This window comes from Oncorhynchus mykiss, chromosome 6 (assembly GCF_013265735.2).
Source record: "Oncorhynchus mykiss isolate Arlee chromosome 6, USDA_OmykA_1.1, whole genome shotgun sequence".
Taxonomy (NCBI): Eukaryota; Metazoa; Chordata; class Actinopteri; order Salmoniformes; family Salmonidae; genus Oncorhynchus; species Oncorhynchus mykiss.
The window spans coordinates 75,420,041-75,438,888 of NC_048570.1; the positions used below are offsets into that span (position 1 = coordinate 75,420,041).

At 44.0% G+C, this 18,848-nt stretch overlaps 1 protein-coding gene across 1 annotated transcript in view; it reads right to left on the reverse strand.

The window, feature by feature from the left end:
- Positions 1 to 445: 445 nt before the first annotated feature.
- LOC110526587 (Wilms tumor protein 1-interacting protein homolog) overlaps positions 446 to 18,848 on the reverse strand; it is a 29,142-nt gene continuing 10,739 nt past the window's right edge. Inside the window, exons 2-8 of the mRNA XM_021607685.2 lie at positions 14,926 to 15,027; positions 10,069 to 10,136; positions 8,141 to 8,203; positions 7,743 to 7,873; positions 7,193 to 7,244; positions 6,588 to 6,656; positions 446 to 2,835 (exon numbers count right to left, since the gene is read on the reverse strand). Of these exons, the coding sequence (XP_021463360.1) occupies positions 2,683 to 2,835; positions 6,588 to 6,656; positions 7,193 to 7,244; positions 7,743 to 7,873; positions 8,141 to 8,203; positions 10,069 to 10,136; positions 14,926 to 15,027 (638 nt within the window). The 3' untranslated portion in view covers positions 446 to 2,682. The remainder of the gene's footprint in view (positions 2,836 to 6,587; positions 6,657 to 7,192; positions 7,245 to 7,742; positions 7,874 to 8,140; positions 8,204 to 10,068; positions 10,137 to 14,925; positions 15,028 to 18,848) is intronic.

Here is an 18,848-nt window from a genome sequence, read left to right on the forward strand (position 1 = left end):
TGAGTTACACCACGTTTGCACTCAGAACAGCCTCAATTCATCGGACATGGACTCTACAAGGTGTCGAAGGTGTTCCATAGGGATGCTGGCCCATGTTGACTCCAATAGTTCCCACGGTTGTGTGAAGTTGGCTGGATGTCCTTTGGCTGGTGGACCATTCTTGATACACACGGGAAAAACCCAGCACCGTTACAGTCTTTGACACAAACCGGTGCGCCTGACACCTACACCATAACCCGTTCAAAGGCACTTCAATATTTAGTCTTGCCCATTCACCCTCTGAATGACACACATACACAATACATGTCTCAATTGTCTCAAGGCTTAAAAATCAGGTTGAACCTGTCTTCAACTACACTGATTGAAGTGGATTTAACAAGTGACATCACCTGGATTCATCTGGTCAGTCTATGCCATGGAAAGAGCAGTTCTTAATGTTTAGTACACTCAGTGTCTATAGACCAACAGACTAACACACACACACACACACAGATGCACACAACGGCACAACCAGCGAGGGAAAACACGGGGGATGGATTCCCCAGAGACATGGGTTGGACCAGCAACTCCCACAACCAACCAGACAATCAGATCAACCAGTAGGTATGACACTGTTACGTGTGCATGAGGAGGATATGTGGGGACTCTCGATGGTCAGACACTCACTTACTCAGTGCTGCCATATGGGTCAAATAACCAGTGTGTGGAACTGTACATGTTAACAGGTCTGTGGATCGCATGACCAAGCAGAGTGACAACACAGAGGCCTCTAGGACATGTGTCCTTGAGGAGAAATTAAACAACGGACCAATACCCTTCAGAGGACCGTTAAGACTGTGACAGCTCGCTTGGCCTCCGATTCCATTTGATAATAATAACGCAGCAAAAAAATACACTACACTTCTAGAATCTTGTCTGCAAAATATATAGGCATGTATAAAAGACAATCTACGTGCTTCTAACTTTTTATCTTGTTATATAATCGTTGAGACACTGCTTGTGAATCTCTCGAGGTCACGTCTTCTAAGACTGCTAAGTGGAATGAGTGCCAGCCCAGGCTAGTGCTGTGGCTACTGGCTACTGACAGCGCATTTGGTGCCACAAACATCCGCTATGCCAAGTAGTACTGGCGCAAAGAGATGGTACAGGAGACTATGTCACAGAGTCACATGAAGGGATGGTACAGGAGACTGTGTCACAGAGTCACATGAAGGGATGGTACAGGAGACTGTGTCACAGAGTCACATGAAGGGATGGTACAGGAGACTGTGTCACAGAGTCACATGAAGGGATGGTACAGGAGACTGTGTCACAGAGTCACATGAAGGGATGGTACAGGAGACTGTGTCACAGAGTCACATGAAGGGATGGTACAGGAGACTGTGTCACAGAGTCACATGAAGGGATGGTACAGGAGACTGTGTCACAGAGTCACATGAAGGGATGGTACAGGAGACTGTGTCACAGAGTCACATGAAGGGATGGTACAGGAGACTGTGTCACAGAGTCACATGAAGGGATGGTACAGGAGACTGTGTCACAGAGTCACATGAAGGGATGGTACAGGAGACTGTGTCACAGAGTCACATGAAGGGATGGTACAGGAGACTGTGTCACAGAGTCACATGAAGGGATGGTACAGGAGACTGTGTCACAGAGTCACATGAAGGGATGGTACAGGAGACTGTGTCACAGAGTCACATGAAGGGATGGTACAGGAGACTGTGTCACAGAGTCACATGAAGGGATGGTACAGGAGACTGTGTCACAGAGTCACATGAAGGGATGGTACAGGAGACTGTGTCACAGAGTCACATGAAGGGATGGTACAGGAGACTGTGTCACAGAGTCACATGAAGGGATGGTACAGGAGACTGTGTCACAGAGTCACATGAAGGAGCGCGGTTGTTGCTGGTAGACTCGGTACCCTTGCATAGCCAAAAGGAGCCGTAGCTAGCTGGATTGTGCCATTGTCACTGTCACCATGCGGTAAGGTTTCTCAGTGGAAGGCCACTCTGAAGGCACAGCATGTCCAACCCTCTAACCCTGCCAGACAGTGCTGGAATGTTATGTAGCGGCCTGCTTCATGGCCTCCCAGCCTCCTGGCAGAGACGCTGTCCAGCTCTCTCTCTGACAGAGGAGCAGTAAATGCATCATGGCATAGGGCTTCAGCTCGAAGGAATGAAGAAAACAGAAAGGCAGTAAAAAAGAGAGCGATGGAGAGAGGGATAGAGAGAGAGTGGCCCCCTCCCTCCATCCAGGCCAGTCCCCACTGTGATGAATGTGCAGGGGTCATTGTGCTGACGTCAGCCAGGGTATCTGGGTGGGCTGGGGCCTCAGCCTGCTTCACTGTTCACAGACCGAAAGGAGGGAGAAAAAAAACTGATGAGAGAGAGAGAGAGAGAGAGAGAGAGAGAGAGAGAGAGAGAGAGAGAGAGAGGTGGAATATCTCCCAGCCCGGTCTTGTGACTTGTCCATGGCCCTGTATCAATCTCCTCTCCCCAGGGCACGGCCGGCAAGTAGAGAGCGAAGTCTCCCAGGGTCTCTCTGTTCTGTTCTGTCATGCAAGAAGAGGTTCTGAAGTTCCCGGGATTCCGTGGGCGGGGGATTCCTTCTTCTTTCTGCTATGTTGTCTCAGGTCACCTGGGAGGCGGGTCAGCGGTGGGTTGGGGTTGGTTCCTCTCACAGCTCAGTGACGTGTAGTGGGTAGCTGGGGGGCGGGTGGGCGGGCACCGGGACCTTTAGCCTGCGGATGTGGCAGCCGTGACAGAGCAGGTGGCAATCCAGGGGGTAACAGCGGTGACCCTCCTCGTCATTTAGCTGGAGGCCACAGTCCTACAACACCGAGGGAGAGAGATAGACTCAGTGAACTGCAGTAGCTGGACATTTGTGAAGGAAAATATTATATACACCCATCTAGGGTTGGGCGATATGACGATATATATCGTGTGACGATAGAAAAATGTCTATCGCTTCATATTATGCTCGTTTATTTCGTTGTGTCGCAAATCACACTCTTTACGGCAATATCTTTTGTCAATTGGACAACACTGTGTTCTTCCACACGGAAATTTGTAACACAAACAAACATGGAAGAGAGTGAACGTGACACAGAGCACAGAGACACAGAGCTCGTACCTAAAAGAGGGGCTACTACGGTCACGTGGACGTGGTTTGGGTATGAAAAGTCTGACACAGACCAGCAAACCGTCCTCTGCAAAAATATGCCGCAGGCCGGTCCCGACAAAAGGCTCAAACACCACTAACCTCTTTTACCACCTACGCAAGAATCATGTGAAACAGTATGGAGAGAGTCTACAGATGAGACCCAAACAAGTACAGTCGAGTGCTCAAAACAACCCCCCCCGACTCAGGCGTTGCAAGAGGCTTTTGCCCACAGCACAGCATATGGCAAAGAATCACGAAGAGGGAAAGAGATAACAGCTGCCATTACAACTTACATCTGCAAAGACATGGCCCAAATTTACACGGTCGAGAAACAGGAGTTTCGTGTGCTAACACTCGACCCAAGGTACCAAATACAAATTGATATGTAACATGTATTAATGCCAAAATAACATGCAAAACAGGCAAGCCCCCCCAATATATACAGTGCATTGCGAAAGTATTCGGCCCCCTTGAACTTTGTGACCTTTTGCCACATTTCAGGCTTCAAACATAAAGATGTAAAACTGTATTTTTTTGTGAAGAATCAACAAGTGGGACACAATCATGAAGTGGAACGACATTTATTGGATATTTCAAACTTTTTTAACAAATCAAAAACTGAAAAATTGGGGGTGCAAAATGATTCAGACCCTTTACTTTCAGTGCAGCAAACTCTCTCCAGAAGTTCAGTGAGGATCTCTGAATGATCCAATGTTGATAAATACAATCCACCTGTGCGTAATCAAGTCTCCGTATAAATGCACCCGCACTGTGAAAGTCTCAGAGGTCCGTTAAAAGCGCAGAGAGCATCATGAAGAACAAGGAACACACCAGGCAGGTCCGAGATACTGTTGTGAAGAAGTTTAAAGCCGGATTTGGATACAAAAAGATTTCCCAAGCTTTAAACATCCCAAGGAGCACTGTGCAAGCGATAATATTGAAATGGAAGGAGTATCAGACCACTGCAAATCTACCAAGACCTGGCCGTCCCTTTAAACTTTCAGCTCATACAAGGAGAAGACTGATCAGAGATGCAGCCAAGAGGCCCATGATCACTCTGGATGAACTGCAGAGATCTACAGCTGAGGTGGGAGACTCTGTCCATAGGACAACAATCAGTCGTATATTGCACAAATCTGGCCTTTATGGAAGAGTGGCAAGAAGAAAGCCATTTCTTAAAGATATCCATAAAAAGTGTCGTTTAAAGTTTGCCACAAGCCACCTGGGAGACACACCAAACATGTGGAAGAAGGTGCTCTGGTCAAATGAAACCAAAATTTTACTTTTTGGCAACAATGCAAGACGTTATGTTTGGCGTAAAAGCAACACAGCTCATCACCCTGAACACACCATCCCCACTGTCAAACATGGTGGTGGCAGCATCATGGTTTGGGCCTGCTTTTCTTCAGCAGGGACAGGGAAGATGGTTAAAATTGATGGGAAGATGGATGGAGCCAAATACAGGACCATTCTGGAAGAAAACCTGATGGAGTCTGCAAAAGACCTGAGACTGGGACGGAGATTTGTCTTCCAACAAGACAATGATCCAAAACATAAAGCAACATCTACAATGGAATGGTTCAAAAATAAACATATCCAGGTGTTAGAATGGCCAAGTCAAAGTCCAGACCTGAATCCAATCGAGAATCTGTGGAAAGAACTGAAAACTGCTGTTCACAAATGCTCTCCATCCAACCTCACTGAGCTCGAGCTGTTTTGCAAGGAGGAATGGGAAAAAATGTCAGTCTCTCGATGTGCAAAACTGATAGAGACATACCCCAAGCGACTTACAGCTGTAATCGCAGCAAAAGGTGGCGCTACAAAGTATTAACTTAAGGGGGCTGAATAATTTTGCACCCCCAATTTTTCAGTTTTTGATTTATTAAAAAAGTTTGAAATATCCAATAAATGTCGTTCCACTTCATGATTGTGTCCCACTTGTTGTTGATTCTTCACAAAAAAATACAGTTTTATATCTTTATGTTTGAAGCCTGAAATGTGGCAAAAGGTCGCAAAGTTCAAGGGGGCCGAATACTTTCGCAAGGCACTGTATATACATTTTAGGCCTATTTTTATTTGGTTTGCAACTATAGTTGAAGTGTATTCTATTGACCTTTTAAGATTTTATACATTCATATTTTAGTGGAAACTTTGCACAAAGGTTCTAAATAAAAGGAGAAATAATCAAACATGAGTAAGTACCTTTTATTTGTTGAGTATAATTCAAAATGTAATAAGAAATAGGCCTTTACATGTGGTCATTTAATATAAGCTATTTATTTATTACAGAAAATGTGCTATATCATGATGTGTATCGTTATCGGGATATGAAATGACCTATATTGGCCATATTGCCCAGCCCTACACCCATCCAATGCCTTTGAGCAGGTGCTGGATATCAAAACGATCCATATTTCAAATATTTACTGTACCTTTTATACGTCTCGACTGATATGAGAGGCCGCTGATGAAGTTAGAGCGTTGGGCCAGTAACTGAAAGGTTGCTAGATCGAATCCCCGAGCTGACAAGGTAAAAATCTGTCGTTCTGCCCCTGAACAAGGCAGTTAACCCACTGTTCCTAGGCCGTCATCGTAAATAAGAATTTGTTCTTAACCGACTTGCCTGGTTAAATTTAAACAAAAATAATTACATACGGGGCTCTTAACCATTTAAAAAAAATATGTGATGAATTTTCCATCCCCTGCCGACCTGGACTTTAGACCCGGACTTTAGACCCCTGTAATGACTGTCAACCCCACAGAGGCTGCTGAATGATTACCTATTGTCTACATAATACCTTTATCACTCACCTAGACGGGATACGAGCTATTCCCTGAAACGTGTGATAATGAAATGAGTCAACCAGCTTTTGCCATTAAACATGGAATTCTTGATCAAACTCACACACACTTTATTTGAGCCCTGGTTACAATGACTCACACTTGACACAGCTATCATTAAACTGCTGTGTTAATGAATGCACTGTCAGGAATTCAATTTGGCTGACTTCACTAATTACTTTGATTACACTGAGGTTTGTAGGTCACGTGGGATGATTTCCTGTACATGTGTCTGAGTGAGTAAGTGGTCTGAGCGGTCTCTCAGAGTGCTGAGATTCCAGGGTAGTCCAACAACGACCCCTGGTCTGATGTCCAGCTGAGTCCAGCGCTATCAGCCCTACCCTCTCCTCTCCCACAGGTCAACTCTGGAATGTGCCTGGACAATGAGTCACCACATTGGGTTGCCCCTCACTCAGGATCAGCTTGTGCGTGTAGTGCACATACTCACAGAAACATACACCCACACTGCCGTAGCATTTACACTAAAATGGATTAATGATCATAGCCAATGTGCTGGTTACGTTCAACACATAAATAAGACAAGAAACACAAACAGTGTGGTAATGACATTGTCTCACCTCACAGTGATAGCACTCCACATGGTAGTCCTTGTCCATGGACACCACCCGGATGGTCTCCTCAGAGCCCTGTCAGGAAACACACACAGTCAGTCAGACCCTCCCGTCTCCACTGGCACCAACAACCAGAGCTGTATATTAAGAGAGTTGGGTCAAAACGGACGCCATTGGTTTTAGAAGGGACACCATGTTAGTGCCTTTATTCTCAAAATGTAGGAGTTGTAACAATACGAGAGCGTCTCCGACAATTCCCTATGAAATGACCCGCTGTAAACAAGCAAAACAGAGCAGCGAATTTAACGTTTTTATTGATTAGCATTCGGGATAAAGTGTATCCATGTAGGTACTGTGTTGTGGTGTCAACTAATTGCTCATCTGCCTTCACTGGAAATCTTTATAGATTTTGAAAACTATCAGAAATAAACAGCACAGCGCGGAAGCGTCAATTATCACTTAGCAACGGCTATGGAGGAGAAAATGTCAATCTCGGGAAGGTTCAGACAGAAACCGCATTGGCCCAACCCTCGACAGTATATATTATATATGACTCTGACAACTAGTGACAGGAGCTAAGAGGATACAAGCAGTCATTGGCACATCATTACCTGAGCAGGGAGGATGGGCTGGTTGCATGAGGCACATTTAGGGGCAAAGACCCTGTGGGGGAAACAGAGTAGAAGCCAAGTCTTGGTACATGCTGTATAATTTATATCAGTTTCAGCACAAACCAGGATTTAAAAAGTACTGTGGAATGAAGAAACTCTTGCATGCTGACTTCATCACATGTTGGCATTATCTATGAGAGACACATGTTGGCATTATCTATGAGAGACACGTTGGCATTATCTATGAGAGACACATGTTGGCATTATCTATGAGAGACACATGTTAGCATTATCTATGAGAGACACATGTTGGCATTATCTATGAGAGACACATGTTGGCATTATCTATGAGAGACACATGTTGGCATTATCTATGAGAGACACATGTTGGCATTATCTATGAGAGACACATGTTGGCATTATCTATGAGAGACACATGTTGGCATTATCTATGAGAGACACATGTTGGCATTATCTATGAGAGACACATGTTGGCATTATCTATGAGAGACACATGTTGACATTATCTATGAGAGACACATGTCCTTACGTGTGGTAGTCTTTAACACAGTAGATGTTGTTCTCCACGTCCACAGTGAAAGGCACTCCGTCCAGACCCTCTGTGCAGACCACACAGCGGAAGCAGCCAGGGTGGTAGGACTTGCCTAGTGCCTGCAGGATCTACACACACACACGCGCACACACACACACACACACACACAGATAACAGTAAGGCTAGAGATTGAGGCCTCAGTAGGAGTCAATCACACCAGCCCGTTGGCATTCAGATACAGAAACAAAACTAAACTAGGAGGTATGATGCCACATGTCAAGCAGAGATACAGTACTGCTAAAGAGAAATCCCAGAGAGGGACAGGCATACTGTTCTGCTGATTGTCTCCTATCACTATCTAGCAGGCCCTCCTACAGTATTAGGTTATTTCTTACCATTTCCATGATGAGGTGACCACATACAAAGCACTTCTCTGCCGTCTGCTGAAAGCCAGAGTACTGTGGGAGATTTAAAAAAAAATACTTATCACGGGGTTTGTTTTGATTCTAACATGTAGAAATGGAAACTGTTACATGGTGAATGTTAACTGTGTATGGTTGAGACTTGGGAGTGCAGCATTACAAAATAGAGGATGGCTAAATGTGACACCTTTAAGTGTTTGAGACAGGGTTGGGGTTAATTCCACAAACTAAATTCAAATTTCCTTCTCCCTGTAAATTCCATTTAATTCAGATTTAATTGTATGTCAGTCTTTGAATTCAGAGATAATTCAATTCCTCTCAATTCCAATGTTAAGTTAATTCCAATAATTAAATTCCCAATTCAATATTTTCCTGAACAATTCCACAAATATTCGATTCCATTTCAATTCAAACAGTCCAAATAGTCTAATTCCAAGTCAATTCCAATTGAATTAGAATTGTTTTCAATGTAAATTCTCCACTTCTTAAATGATTTCAAGAATGTAATTGGAATTTCAAATTCAATTGGAATTGACCCCAACCCTGGTTTGAGAACCCCTAACAATATGACCTAAATGTAAATGTAGGGACCCAGAGTACAGCCTAAATGACACCATCTATAGGGGGTGCTGCTGGTCTCTTTATATTGATGTGAAAGGAGTTGGTCCTTTTTCCTTTGTCTCCTCTCTTGGTTGAGATGTATATGAGAGACCAGCGGCATTGCTGTAACGATACCTGTCCTAAACCAAACCCATCAGAGCACTCTACTAACAGAAGGGGTACAGCACACATCCAGTCCTCAGCTCTCTACTATTGGTGGTCTCCAAAAGTCTGCACCACAGTCACACAAACACAAGGAGATGTACCCGAACTCGAGGTAAGACATGTGTAACTTGAACATAAGATATCACATTGAAGACAATGAGGGATTTAAATGTGAGTTATACATGCATTACCCATCGTTATGTTTGTCCCATAGTGACCATCTGCAAAGCACATGACCCTGAGGTCATGGCCTGATGAGAGGAGGGGGAGGGTAATGGTGGGACAGGGGCAGCAGGTGGAGATGCGGTGGTGAGGGGTGCATGGGGAGGGTGACTCCAGATTTCCACTTTAACCCACCAAGACAGACCATCGGGGCAGAGCTGGTGGTCAATACTCTGAGGAAGCTAGGGACTTTATCACATCCACCATCTGATCCCTTTAGGATCTATTCTTTACATCTATAGTATGAGGAAACCCAATACCAGTCTTAGCACTCATCCTCTGAACCAATTGAACGTCTGTTTTAGGGGCCAATGGGCAATGTCTATGTGTAATGGAGTGATTAATTTACATTAAGTAAGTAAATGGCAACCTAACAACCTAATTCAGTAGTAATAAACAATAAGTCTGTATCTTTTTGGAAGACAAAAACGACTGCTATAAAACACCTGGTTCCCATTGATTATAGATTGACGGACATCTATAAGAGATCAATACATACTAATAACTTGTGTCTGTTTCCCATTGTGTCCAACCTGGGCAGATGGATACATCATACAGGAGGCCGTCTGAGACCTGCAGCTGCCCACAGCCACTCCGCCTCCCTCTATAATTCTAAGTGCTGGGGAGTAATGGGATGAGAGCAGTGGGGTAATTGTGCTCCTTGGGGAAATTTGGGGGAAATTAGTGGGAATTGGAGGGGTGGTGCTTAACTTTAATTGTAGCAGTGAAAGTCTGTTTCCTCTGGAGGGTTTTAGAATATGCAAACGCTCCTCTCCCAAGCCTGTCATCGAGGGGTGAGTGTGTATGAAGGACATGGAGAACTCAACCTCTGAACATATGCATAATGAACATAACATACACATAAATGCATGTGCATAAGGAGGCATGCAGGGACAACATATGTTGTAACTCACCAGGAAGTCCTCTTCACAGTAGACCTTGCCGTTGACGTTGTAGAAAGCTTTCCCTCTCAGCCTCCTCCCTGAAGAAGAGAAGTAAGTGTGTGAGCTGGGGTATAGAAGTGTTCCTGTATCAGACCCTGTCAAAGTGAAGACTGTAAAAATGTTGCTATGTGATTTTACCCAACCCGTAGGCTATAAGAAAGTTAATACATCAAGGAAATAGTGTTTCCAGCCTTTTGAGCAATGCTGAAATGCTCCAGGGGTTCTCCTGATGATATTTTAAATACATTTTACAAAACTGTATTGTTGAGAATAAACAGAAATGGGAGTTGACTTTTTGCCTCCTACTCCCCTGACTCCTCTCTGTTCCATTAAAGCCACAACGATAACAGATGTCAACAGGAAACACCAGTGACTAAAGCAGATGATAGTAGCATAATGTAGGTTTGCTCGTTTGAGGTCCACACTACTGTTTCAATACTCTGGTCATCCATTGATCCCCATGGGACTCCTTATACTTAGAACCAGCAAGCAATCAATAGAGCCCCACCATCCAGACCAGGCCCAAACTGCTTTACAAACTCCCCCTCCTCCTCACCCTCACCCCTGCCATTGTGTACAGCTCACACACACACTCACCACCACAGCCCAAATATAGGAGCCTGAGCAAAGGATTTCCCCATGTCTGGTATAGGCAGGATCATACTAACAGTCAGTCCCTCCCCAAAGTCACCATTTTGGGGCTCCATGAACACAGTAGCAGTAAATTCCACAGGATAAAAGGGAATTTCTCCTCACTGCTCACTCCCACTGGCCCTGGCCTTTGCGCCCCCTGCGATGCTTCTCTTAATGCATGCCCATTCAAATGCACTAAATGGCAGCAGCAGTCTCTTCTCTTTCTGGCAGCGCAGTGACTTCAGCCTGGCAGACAGAGCGCATGGAGCTCATAAATCTGCAGGATTAGTCAGATTTAATTGCCGTCCTGAGCTGCCATTGATTTTATGCGTGTCCCGGCTTGGGAAAGACATGTCCCCCTTTTTACACCCAAATGAATGCAATCACTTTATTTCACACACAGTGTCACATTGCTGGGAGATAGCAATACATTTAACACCCACATAAATGGCTATAGCAGCCGAAGAATGCTGGTCACACAATAGGTGAGACTTAAGACTGAAAGCGAGGAACTATTAGCATTTAGAGTTGGAGGCTGGAGGCTGGACAAGAGAGAAAAAACATATTTCCTGTTGACTACAGAGGAGGAGCTCTTTTAATTCAGAGTGACTAAACTTATAAAAACCATTACATTCAAATCAACAACACACCAGTGAGCCAGAGCTGGGGCATGTTGCTGTGTGTCTGTCTGGTGACCTTTGCTCTGGCGAGTGCATCTGGAAGGTGAAACACAAAGCCCTCGGCGCTCGCTGACTGTGGTGCTCTGCTAAGCGAGCGGGCCGCCTGAGCAAACGGGCACATTCTTTCTGCCTGAGGTCACTAGTTGGTCCCATTCAACTCCCCTCCACCACCCTCCCTCCCTCGTTCCCTCATAGAGAGGGGGAGGGCTCCCTGCCTCCCTCTCTCTCCCTCTAGCCTTTGTCACAGGAGAGGAAAGTGCTGGGCTGGCTGTAGTGGGCTGGGGCTCAGGGCTCCTCTCCTCTTCTCCTCAGCTCACAGCCCCTGAGCACGGTGGGACATGTGGCATTTTCCATGGAGTTCAGGACCAAATGGCTCCCTGATTGGGATTTTACACTCAAGATACTGTACTTAGTTTTTACAGCTCCAACATTGGTTTCCCATGACTCAGTGCTGCGTTTCACAGACATGCACATAAAGGGCCGTGAATCTTGAAATAATTGGAGCCATTCTCTCAGCTAGATATTTAACCCATCAGAAATAATTTTAGAGAACTACAACAAACTGCAGTGAACTGGTCAAATAAAATAATTCTCTGAGTTAAAATAAAATCCTTAAGGAGTCATACTCCAGCAATCAAAGTCTAGTGATCATGTGGTCAGTGTGGTAGATTGTGGACCAGTCATGGATGCCTGGTGGCGGTACTGTAGCACTGCTGACTGCCACTCCTGGTGCCAACCAGCCCGGCATCTGGACATGTCATTTTATCTGTGTCATTTATAAAATCTCTATGCTACTATGTTGACTTTTAATGACCTGGCTGTTGGCCATAGCCAACTTTTAATTATTTTTTTTAAACTATAGTTGCCAAGACATGAGATCACAATAAATACTGAATGAATATCTCCTTATGTAAATAATCTGAATAATGCCCTAGATTACCATATTTTAAATGTTCAGTATCCCCATATTCTTCCTGTAGGAGGGAAACATCAAGCATGTTGCACCCTCTCAGTTTCTATCCCTCTCCTCTCCTCTCCTCTCCTCTCCTCTCCTCTCCTCTCCTCTCCTCTCCTCTCCTCTCTCAGAACAAGTGGGCCTTTATCACCTGCAGGCAGGCAGCGTGGATCTGAGGGGGAGGAGGCAGAGAGGGAGAGGCGGAGGGAGGGCCTGCCCACTACTGTGGTAAGTAAAAGAAGGATGCTGGAGGTAGTGACTCACTCAGATTGCTCGGGACTTCAGACAGGAATGTTTCGATCCCGGCAACGTGAGCATGTGCTGACCTGCTGCTGTTTCCAAATTGTTTTTAAGTAAGTCTCTCTTTAAAGAGAACAGCCAAGTTAAGACACCAACAGAGCCACAAGAACATCTCTCAAATAGAAAACCCAGAAGCTACGGAATCTCCCAGTCTCTCTAATATCATTAAGAGCTAGGATAAAACCATGACCCACTCAGTCTCTCTTAGAAACTCCCCCACAACTAAATCACAGCGAAAGTCATGATCAAGTAGTCGAACCATTGCCAAAGGCAGCACGGGTTACACTACCAAGCTGTTGTACATCATTTAAAACCTTGGCCAGATCCCACAATTTACACTCAGATGAGGGAGTAGCATAGAAATAGAATGACTAGATTATATTTATATGGGGAGTAGCCAGGCTAACTCTACTTAGTGCAGCCATCTACCATACCTCAGACAGATCCCCATAGCAGACAGCAGAACATTGAGATGTGTGCCCTGTGCCAGCCAGCCAGTGTGTGCCCTGTGCAGCTGGTGAGTGACTGAGGAAACCACAATGCATCATAAACAGGTTTCAGAAATACAAGGCCCTTGGCTGTTTTCTCCTGGCTGGTGTGAGAGGCACAAGCAGGATGTGTTACAGTAACACAGATGTAACTAGTTAATCACTAGCGTACCCCATTATAGGCATGGATACATGTGAGCTAGCAGACAAAAGGTATGTGGAAGGAGGAAGTGGGTGGTGATCCAGTCAGGAGCTGGGCATCAACACCAGTACAGGAAATAAACAGGAGACTGGTCACAGAGGTATGTCTTATGACTGTATAGTTGAGACTAGTAAATAATGAGGAGTGTGTGTGGGTATGTTTGGGCAGGTGGGGGGTGTTTGTGTGTGTGCGTGCGTGATGTGTGAGCGTATAATTACTCGCGTACACATTTTTCTGTGTGTGTGTGTGCGCGTTTATCGGTGTGTGTGTGTGTGTTTATGTGTGTGTTGTTTGCTCAGAGCCCATGCCAGGCCGACCCCCTCTGATAAGCAGGCCTGGTACACTTTGTGACTGTCTGATTGAGGTCCTCATGGGAAGGCCGGCTGAAGTGGAGGGGGGTAGTTTGCATTCCTGGCCATTTCATGAAAAAAGGGTGCAACCATAGGAGCAAGCCAAGAGGAGGGCTCAATTATGCATGGTTAAACAAAGCCCAAGGCTACCAGCCAGCAATGTCTCAGAGAACTGAACTCTTTCTGCTATGGAGCTCCTGACTCTTACAGAATAACGTTTGTGGACTTTTAGTCAAAAAGTAAAACAAAAACAGTTTGTCAACAAATAAGTTGATACATCATTAGGTGTGTTTTGAGATCTGCAGGCACTTCAAAACTAAACTTCTCACAGGGGTTGAAAACACTCTAAAAATCAAACATTCCCATTCATAAGAGACCCAATAATACATCACAGGGTTTACGTTAGGAATAAACCACCGCAAGAGTCAAGATGGGCCTGTTGTCATCTATATACAGAGACCACTAGAATAAGAAGGGGAAGACTTGCTTCACTTCTGGATAGATTTCACCAAACGTATTTCATTCTGAATAACAGAGAAGTATAGATGATCTTTTTCTGTACTGTTTAAACCATCATAGATGGGCAATAATGTCTGACCAATAGAAACAGACTACAGTATATCTCTCTGGTCTGACTCAAGTACACTTTTCAAAGCAGGTCAAAAGGAATCTGTAGAGAAACCTCGGGATTAGAGACACTGCCCCTCATTCTTCAACCACACAATACACCTGATAGTATATGTATTCAATTACATGTCAATTATAAGCATTTCTTCCAAAGCTAAGGGATCAGCATCCATGTACATCAGCGCATGAATGAAAGCAACCTTGCTCCAAACTCTCTCTGACTTCACCCTCGTCTCCACTTGAAACAAGAGAGGACAATTGGAGTCAGGTGACAGGGCAGCACTACACACACAAATATACACACGCGCAAGCACACGCACGTACACACACATACACACAACATGCATAAACACATTTTTTCAGGTTGACTGCAGATGAATCATCCGTCTCTACAACCCGTCTCTACAGTTCCCATATATAATCTGTGTTCCTGTCAAATAGAGAATAGAGCATTCTGCTGATAACTCCCAAAGACACTCTGGCAACCAACATCAATGTTGTGCTAAGAAATGAAAATACAGGACATCTGTGATGCCAGCCAATGATGCAGCTGCTGAGTAGGAGTAGAGGACAGAGGGATATATACACCTACCACAGGAGTAACAGGTGAAGCAGTTGGTATGGTACAGATTCCCCATGGCCTGACAGGCTTGGCTGGCTCCATACACACCCTTTCCACACTTGATACAGATACCTGGAGGAGGGAAGAGACACAGGTTAACATCTAGACATAATCATCATTATTTTACATTGACATTGTAGTCATTAGGCAGAGCGACTTACAGGATGACCACACCTCTTGCATCGCAAAATACATTTAGAAATCTATGTTATTCAATTATTGCACCCAAACTGCTCGCGCATGCCAACGAGCGTCTGCGTTGCCAAGGGCTAAAATAGAAATTGGTTCTATTTCTAACGCAGATCGTGCTGAAAGTCCTGCCTCTCCCATCTCCTCATTGGTTTATAGAAGCAGGTACCCACGTGCCATCTCCTCATTGGTTATACCCACGTGGGTGACAAAGACGAACGAGGTCAGTGGCGGTAATGCACCTAATTTATGAAAGTTGCCAATCGCAATATAAAGTCAAGAGAAGAACATGCCTGGAAGGAGGAGAGATGACTAGAAATGATTCGGTTGACCGTTTTATGTGTGGATTAATTGCCGGAGTAGAGGACCTTGTGCATTTCAGGTAAAATAACAACTCAATGTTTATATCCCAGGACAAATTATCTAGCAACCTCAAGCTAACCAAATAGGACAAATTAGCTAGCAAGTGCAAGCTAACTAGCTAAATTGACATAAATGTTTAATGCTTTTTGACCTGTCCCCAAATTAATATAATTGGTTCAGAGTTTGTTTTGATATTTTAACCTGCGTGTCGTGATTGCGTTTGGTGTGGGGGGACAAAATACATCTATGCACGATAGCGCACGTGCGCTGCCGGTTTGGGTTCTGTGTTACAGGAAAAATTAGGGTTAAGTGCCTTGCTGAAGGACACATTGACAGATGTTTCACCTAGTCGGCACGGGGATTCGAACCAGCAACTTTTCGGTTACTGGCCTAACATTCTTAACCGCTAGGCTACCTGCCAACCATTATGATCAACATATTCATCATGAATCCTACTTTCATACAGCAGTAAAGTACACGTCATTGTAACTGCTTTAGCTAGTAACTTCCATGTTCCATCAATGATCTATAAAGGGTGTATATACAGTACTTGGACCAAACTAATGTGTCTCTGTGAGGTTCATTGATCTATGTTGTATCTAAATTAAAAATAGATTAACCAGAGGTGTTAGGAGTTGGCAGGAAGCATTCTCTTAATGTGGCACAATAACAAAGTGACTCAGCAAAAGTTAGTGGGCTATGTCCCAACGGACGACCACTGACCTGGAAACACTAGACAATTTAGTGGAAAAAAAGGTGAATTAACCACAGGTGTGGACTACAAACTTTCCTCTATGTGGTTCTTTTTAGGTTAATAGTAAACCCTTACTAAGGAAGGAGATAAGGAAGCCACCCAGCCGGTGACAACTATTTGGACATAGCATTGGACTAATGATTCCCTTGCTTTCCTCTCACGCACAAGATGGCCTCCGCAGTGGTCACATTCAACAACGAGTGCAGAGTCAAAGCCTGAGTAGGGTGAGTCCAGGGTCACTACGCCTACAGGACACAACATCCCTACAGGGGACTGATCCCCCCCCCCCCCAACTTCCTCCCATGATGACAGTAATGAAGAAAGTGAGTGTCATCATCTAGTCCTCTCTAACAATTTATTCTGACAGTATTTCAAGGCAATGATACTTTCTAGAGCCAGGCCAATTTAAAATATGTGCTGGACTTATACTGCTATAGATGCAGGATGTCTCTTTGACAGGTCTTAACCCCTTAGACTCATAAATGGCCTATATGGATAAGGCTAAATGTAAATGTTTCTTACAGAACAAATATGGAAAGCATATGCGCAACCATGGTAGCAATTAAAAGGGAACATTTAGGAGATTATGGTAAAATTATTATACTAAAGATGAGGACATGCCAGCTGACAAGACTGAATCCAAACATCACACTGTTGACAATGTAAATTACATTAGTTTTATCAGGGGCGTAACTTTCACTGGGGACAGGTGGGACATGTCCCCCCCATTCTAAAATTTAACCCCCCCAGTTGTATTATTGGAATGTGATATAAAACGAGGCAACTGTGTGACGTTAGCTAATGTTTCATCCCCTCTCGACTGAGGTGAATGAAAAAGCTATGCTAGTGAGTAGCTACTACAGCCAGGCCAGCTCTAGCCTCTAGTTATCTGTCAGATAGTAATAATAGCCACCTCACATCACTATCTAACAGCAGTTGTATGTATAGAAATGTTTTGTAGCCTTTGTTTTGTGATGTTGTAAAATTGAATTACATTTGCTATTATTTTTGCCTCAATCAAACTATACCTCAATCAAATGATGAAACCATCGGCCAAGCAATTGAAGATTGATATTCTGACGTCTTTTCAGTGCAATGTGAGTTCTATTAGTCAGTTATCAATGTAACGTAATCTGTCAGTTTCTCAAGCTAATTCTCAATTTTTCACACTGACACAGTAATAAACAGCTCTAAAGTTACAGGCTTCACTGTCATGGTGCACAGTAGAGGCCTGCGTGGGACCGATCGTTATCATCTCACTTCAACTCGCACTCGCTGGCTTTCTGTCCGGCTCCAACCCGCTACAGCAAGAACTGGTCCCAAACCCAACCGCAGTCCCGCAATGTTATTTTAGGCGTATGTGACACAAATCACTTGCCAGGAATGGTCCCAGCAATTTTGTGCCCTATAGCCTATATCAGACTGAGAAATATGGGTGATAAATATGTAGCCCTATTCTAGGCAATGTAGCAAACTATAGCCTAATCATAGACCTATTTAGGAAGTACATTTCCTTGCAAAAATAACTGCTCAGTGCTTCTCCGCCCATGTACACATAGGCCTACTCTATTTAATTGAGACCACACAGGCACCTGATCTCGCTGGTTTGGCTACTGAACTAGAAGCAGCAAGAATGATGACAGTCACACTTGCTACATTTTGAATAGTCCTGTTGTATATCGCCTACCTTTTAGGAGGACGATTTGCAGGCAGAGACAAATGAATGAGTAATCCTTTACAATGATGATTACATTTTTTGATTATCAATATTTATTTACATATTTAAGTTTTAAGGACCATATCAAAATAATCTGTGGGACAACAAAAATATTTTTTTAAATGAAGTACTATGGTATTCTAAGGCTATCCAAAGGTTAGGCCCACATGTTTCCTGTCAACAAGAGTCACCCAGCTGGACCAAAGTCAAATATTGGTATTTCCTATTCCAACTTAAACTCATGACACTGTTCCTGCACTCAGAAAAGATAAGAGGAAAAATTAGGGCTATTCTCTCTGATAAGGTTAAAGAGCCAAAGTATGAATCATCTTAATCACAATAGCTTGGCCAAAATAAATATCTAGAATAGCCATTGGCAAGAAAATAAAATATTACTGTCCAGCGTTGGTAGATCCCATATGACCTCTATATTCCCTTTGACGAGACACCCAGAAGACTGGAAAGTGTAGTTACGTAACCATCTAAAAGTCAACATGAAAAAGATGCCTGTGGTGTCGAAATGTTGTCTGTTTTGTGCGTCTCAAACTACTGTGGGAGTTGAAGACTTTTTTATTTGTATCTGTCCAGCACCTGAACAAGTTAGATTTACTAAAAGTGATCAAGATATCAGATTGGATTGGAGTGTTCCATGGTGTTTCTGAAGACTACGGATCTTGAACTGCAAGCACTCTGACAATGTCAACGTGCACACAGTATTCTGGATAATTGCTCATATCCTGGTCTTATTTTTCTTATATTTATTAATCTCTTGTTTGTTCTTTTCTTTTTTTCTTGGGATTATTTGTGTATCAGTATTGTACACTGCACTGCTGGAGCTGGGAACACAAGCATTTCGCTGCACCTGCTTCA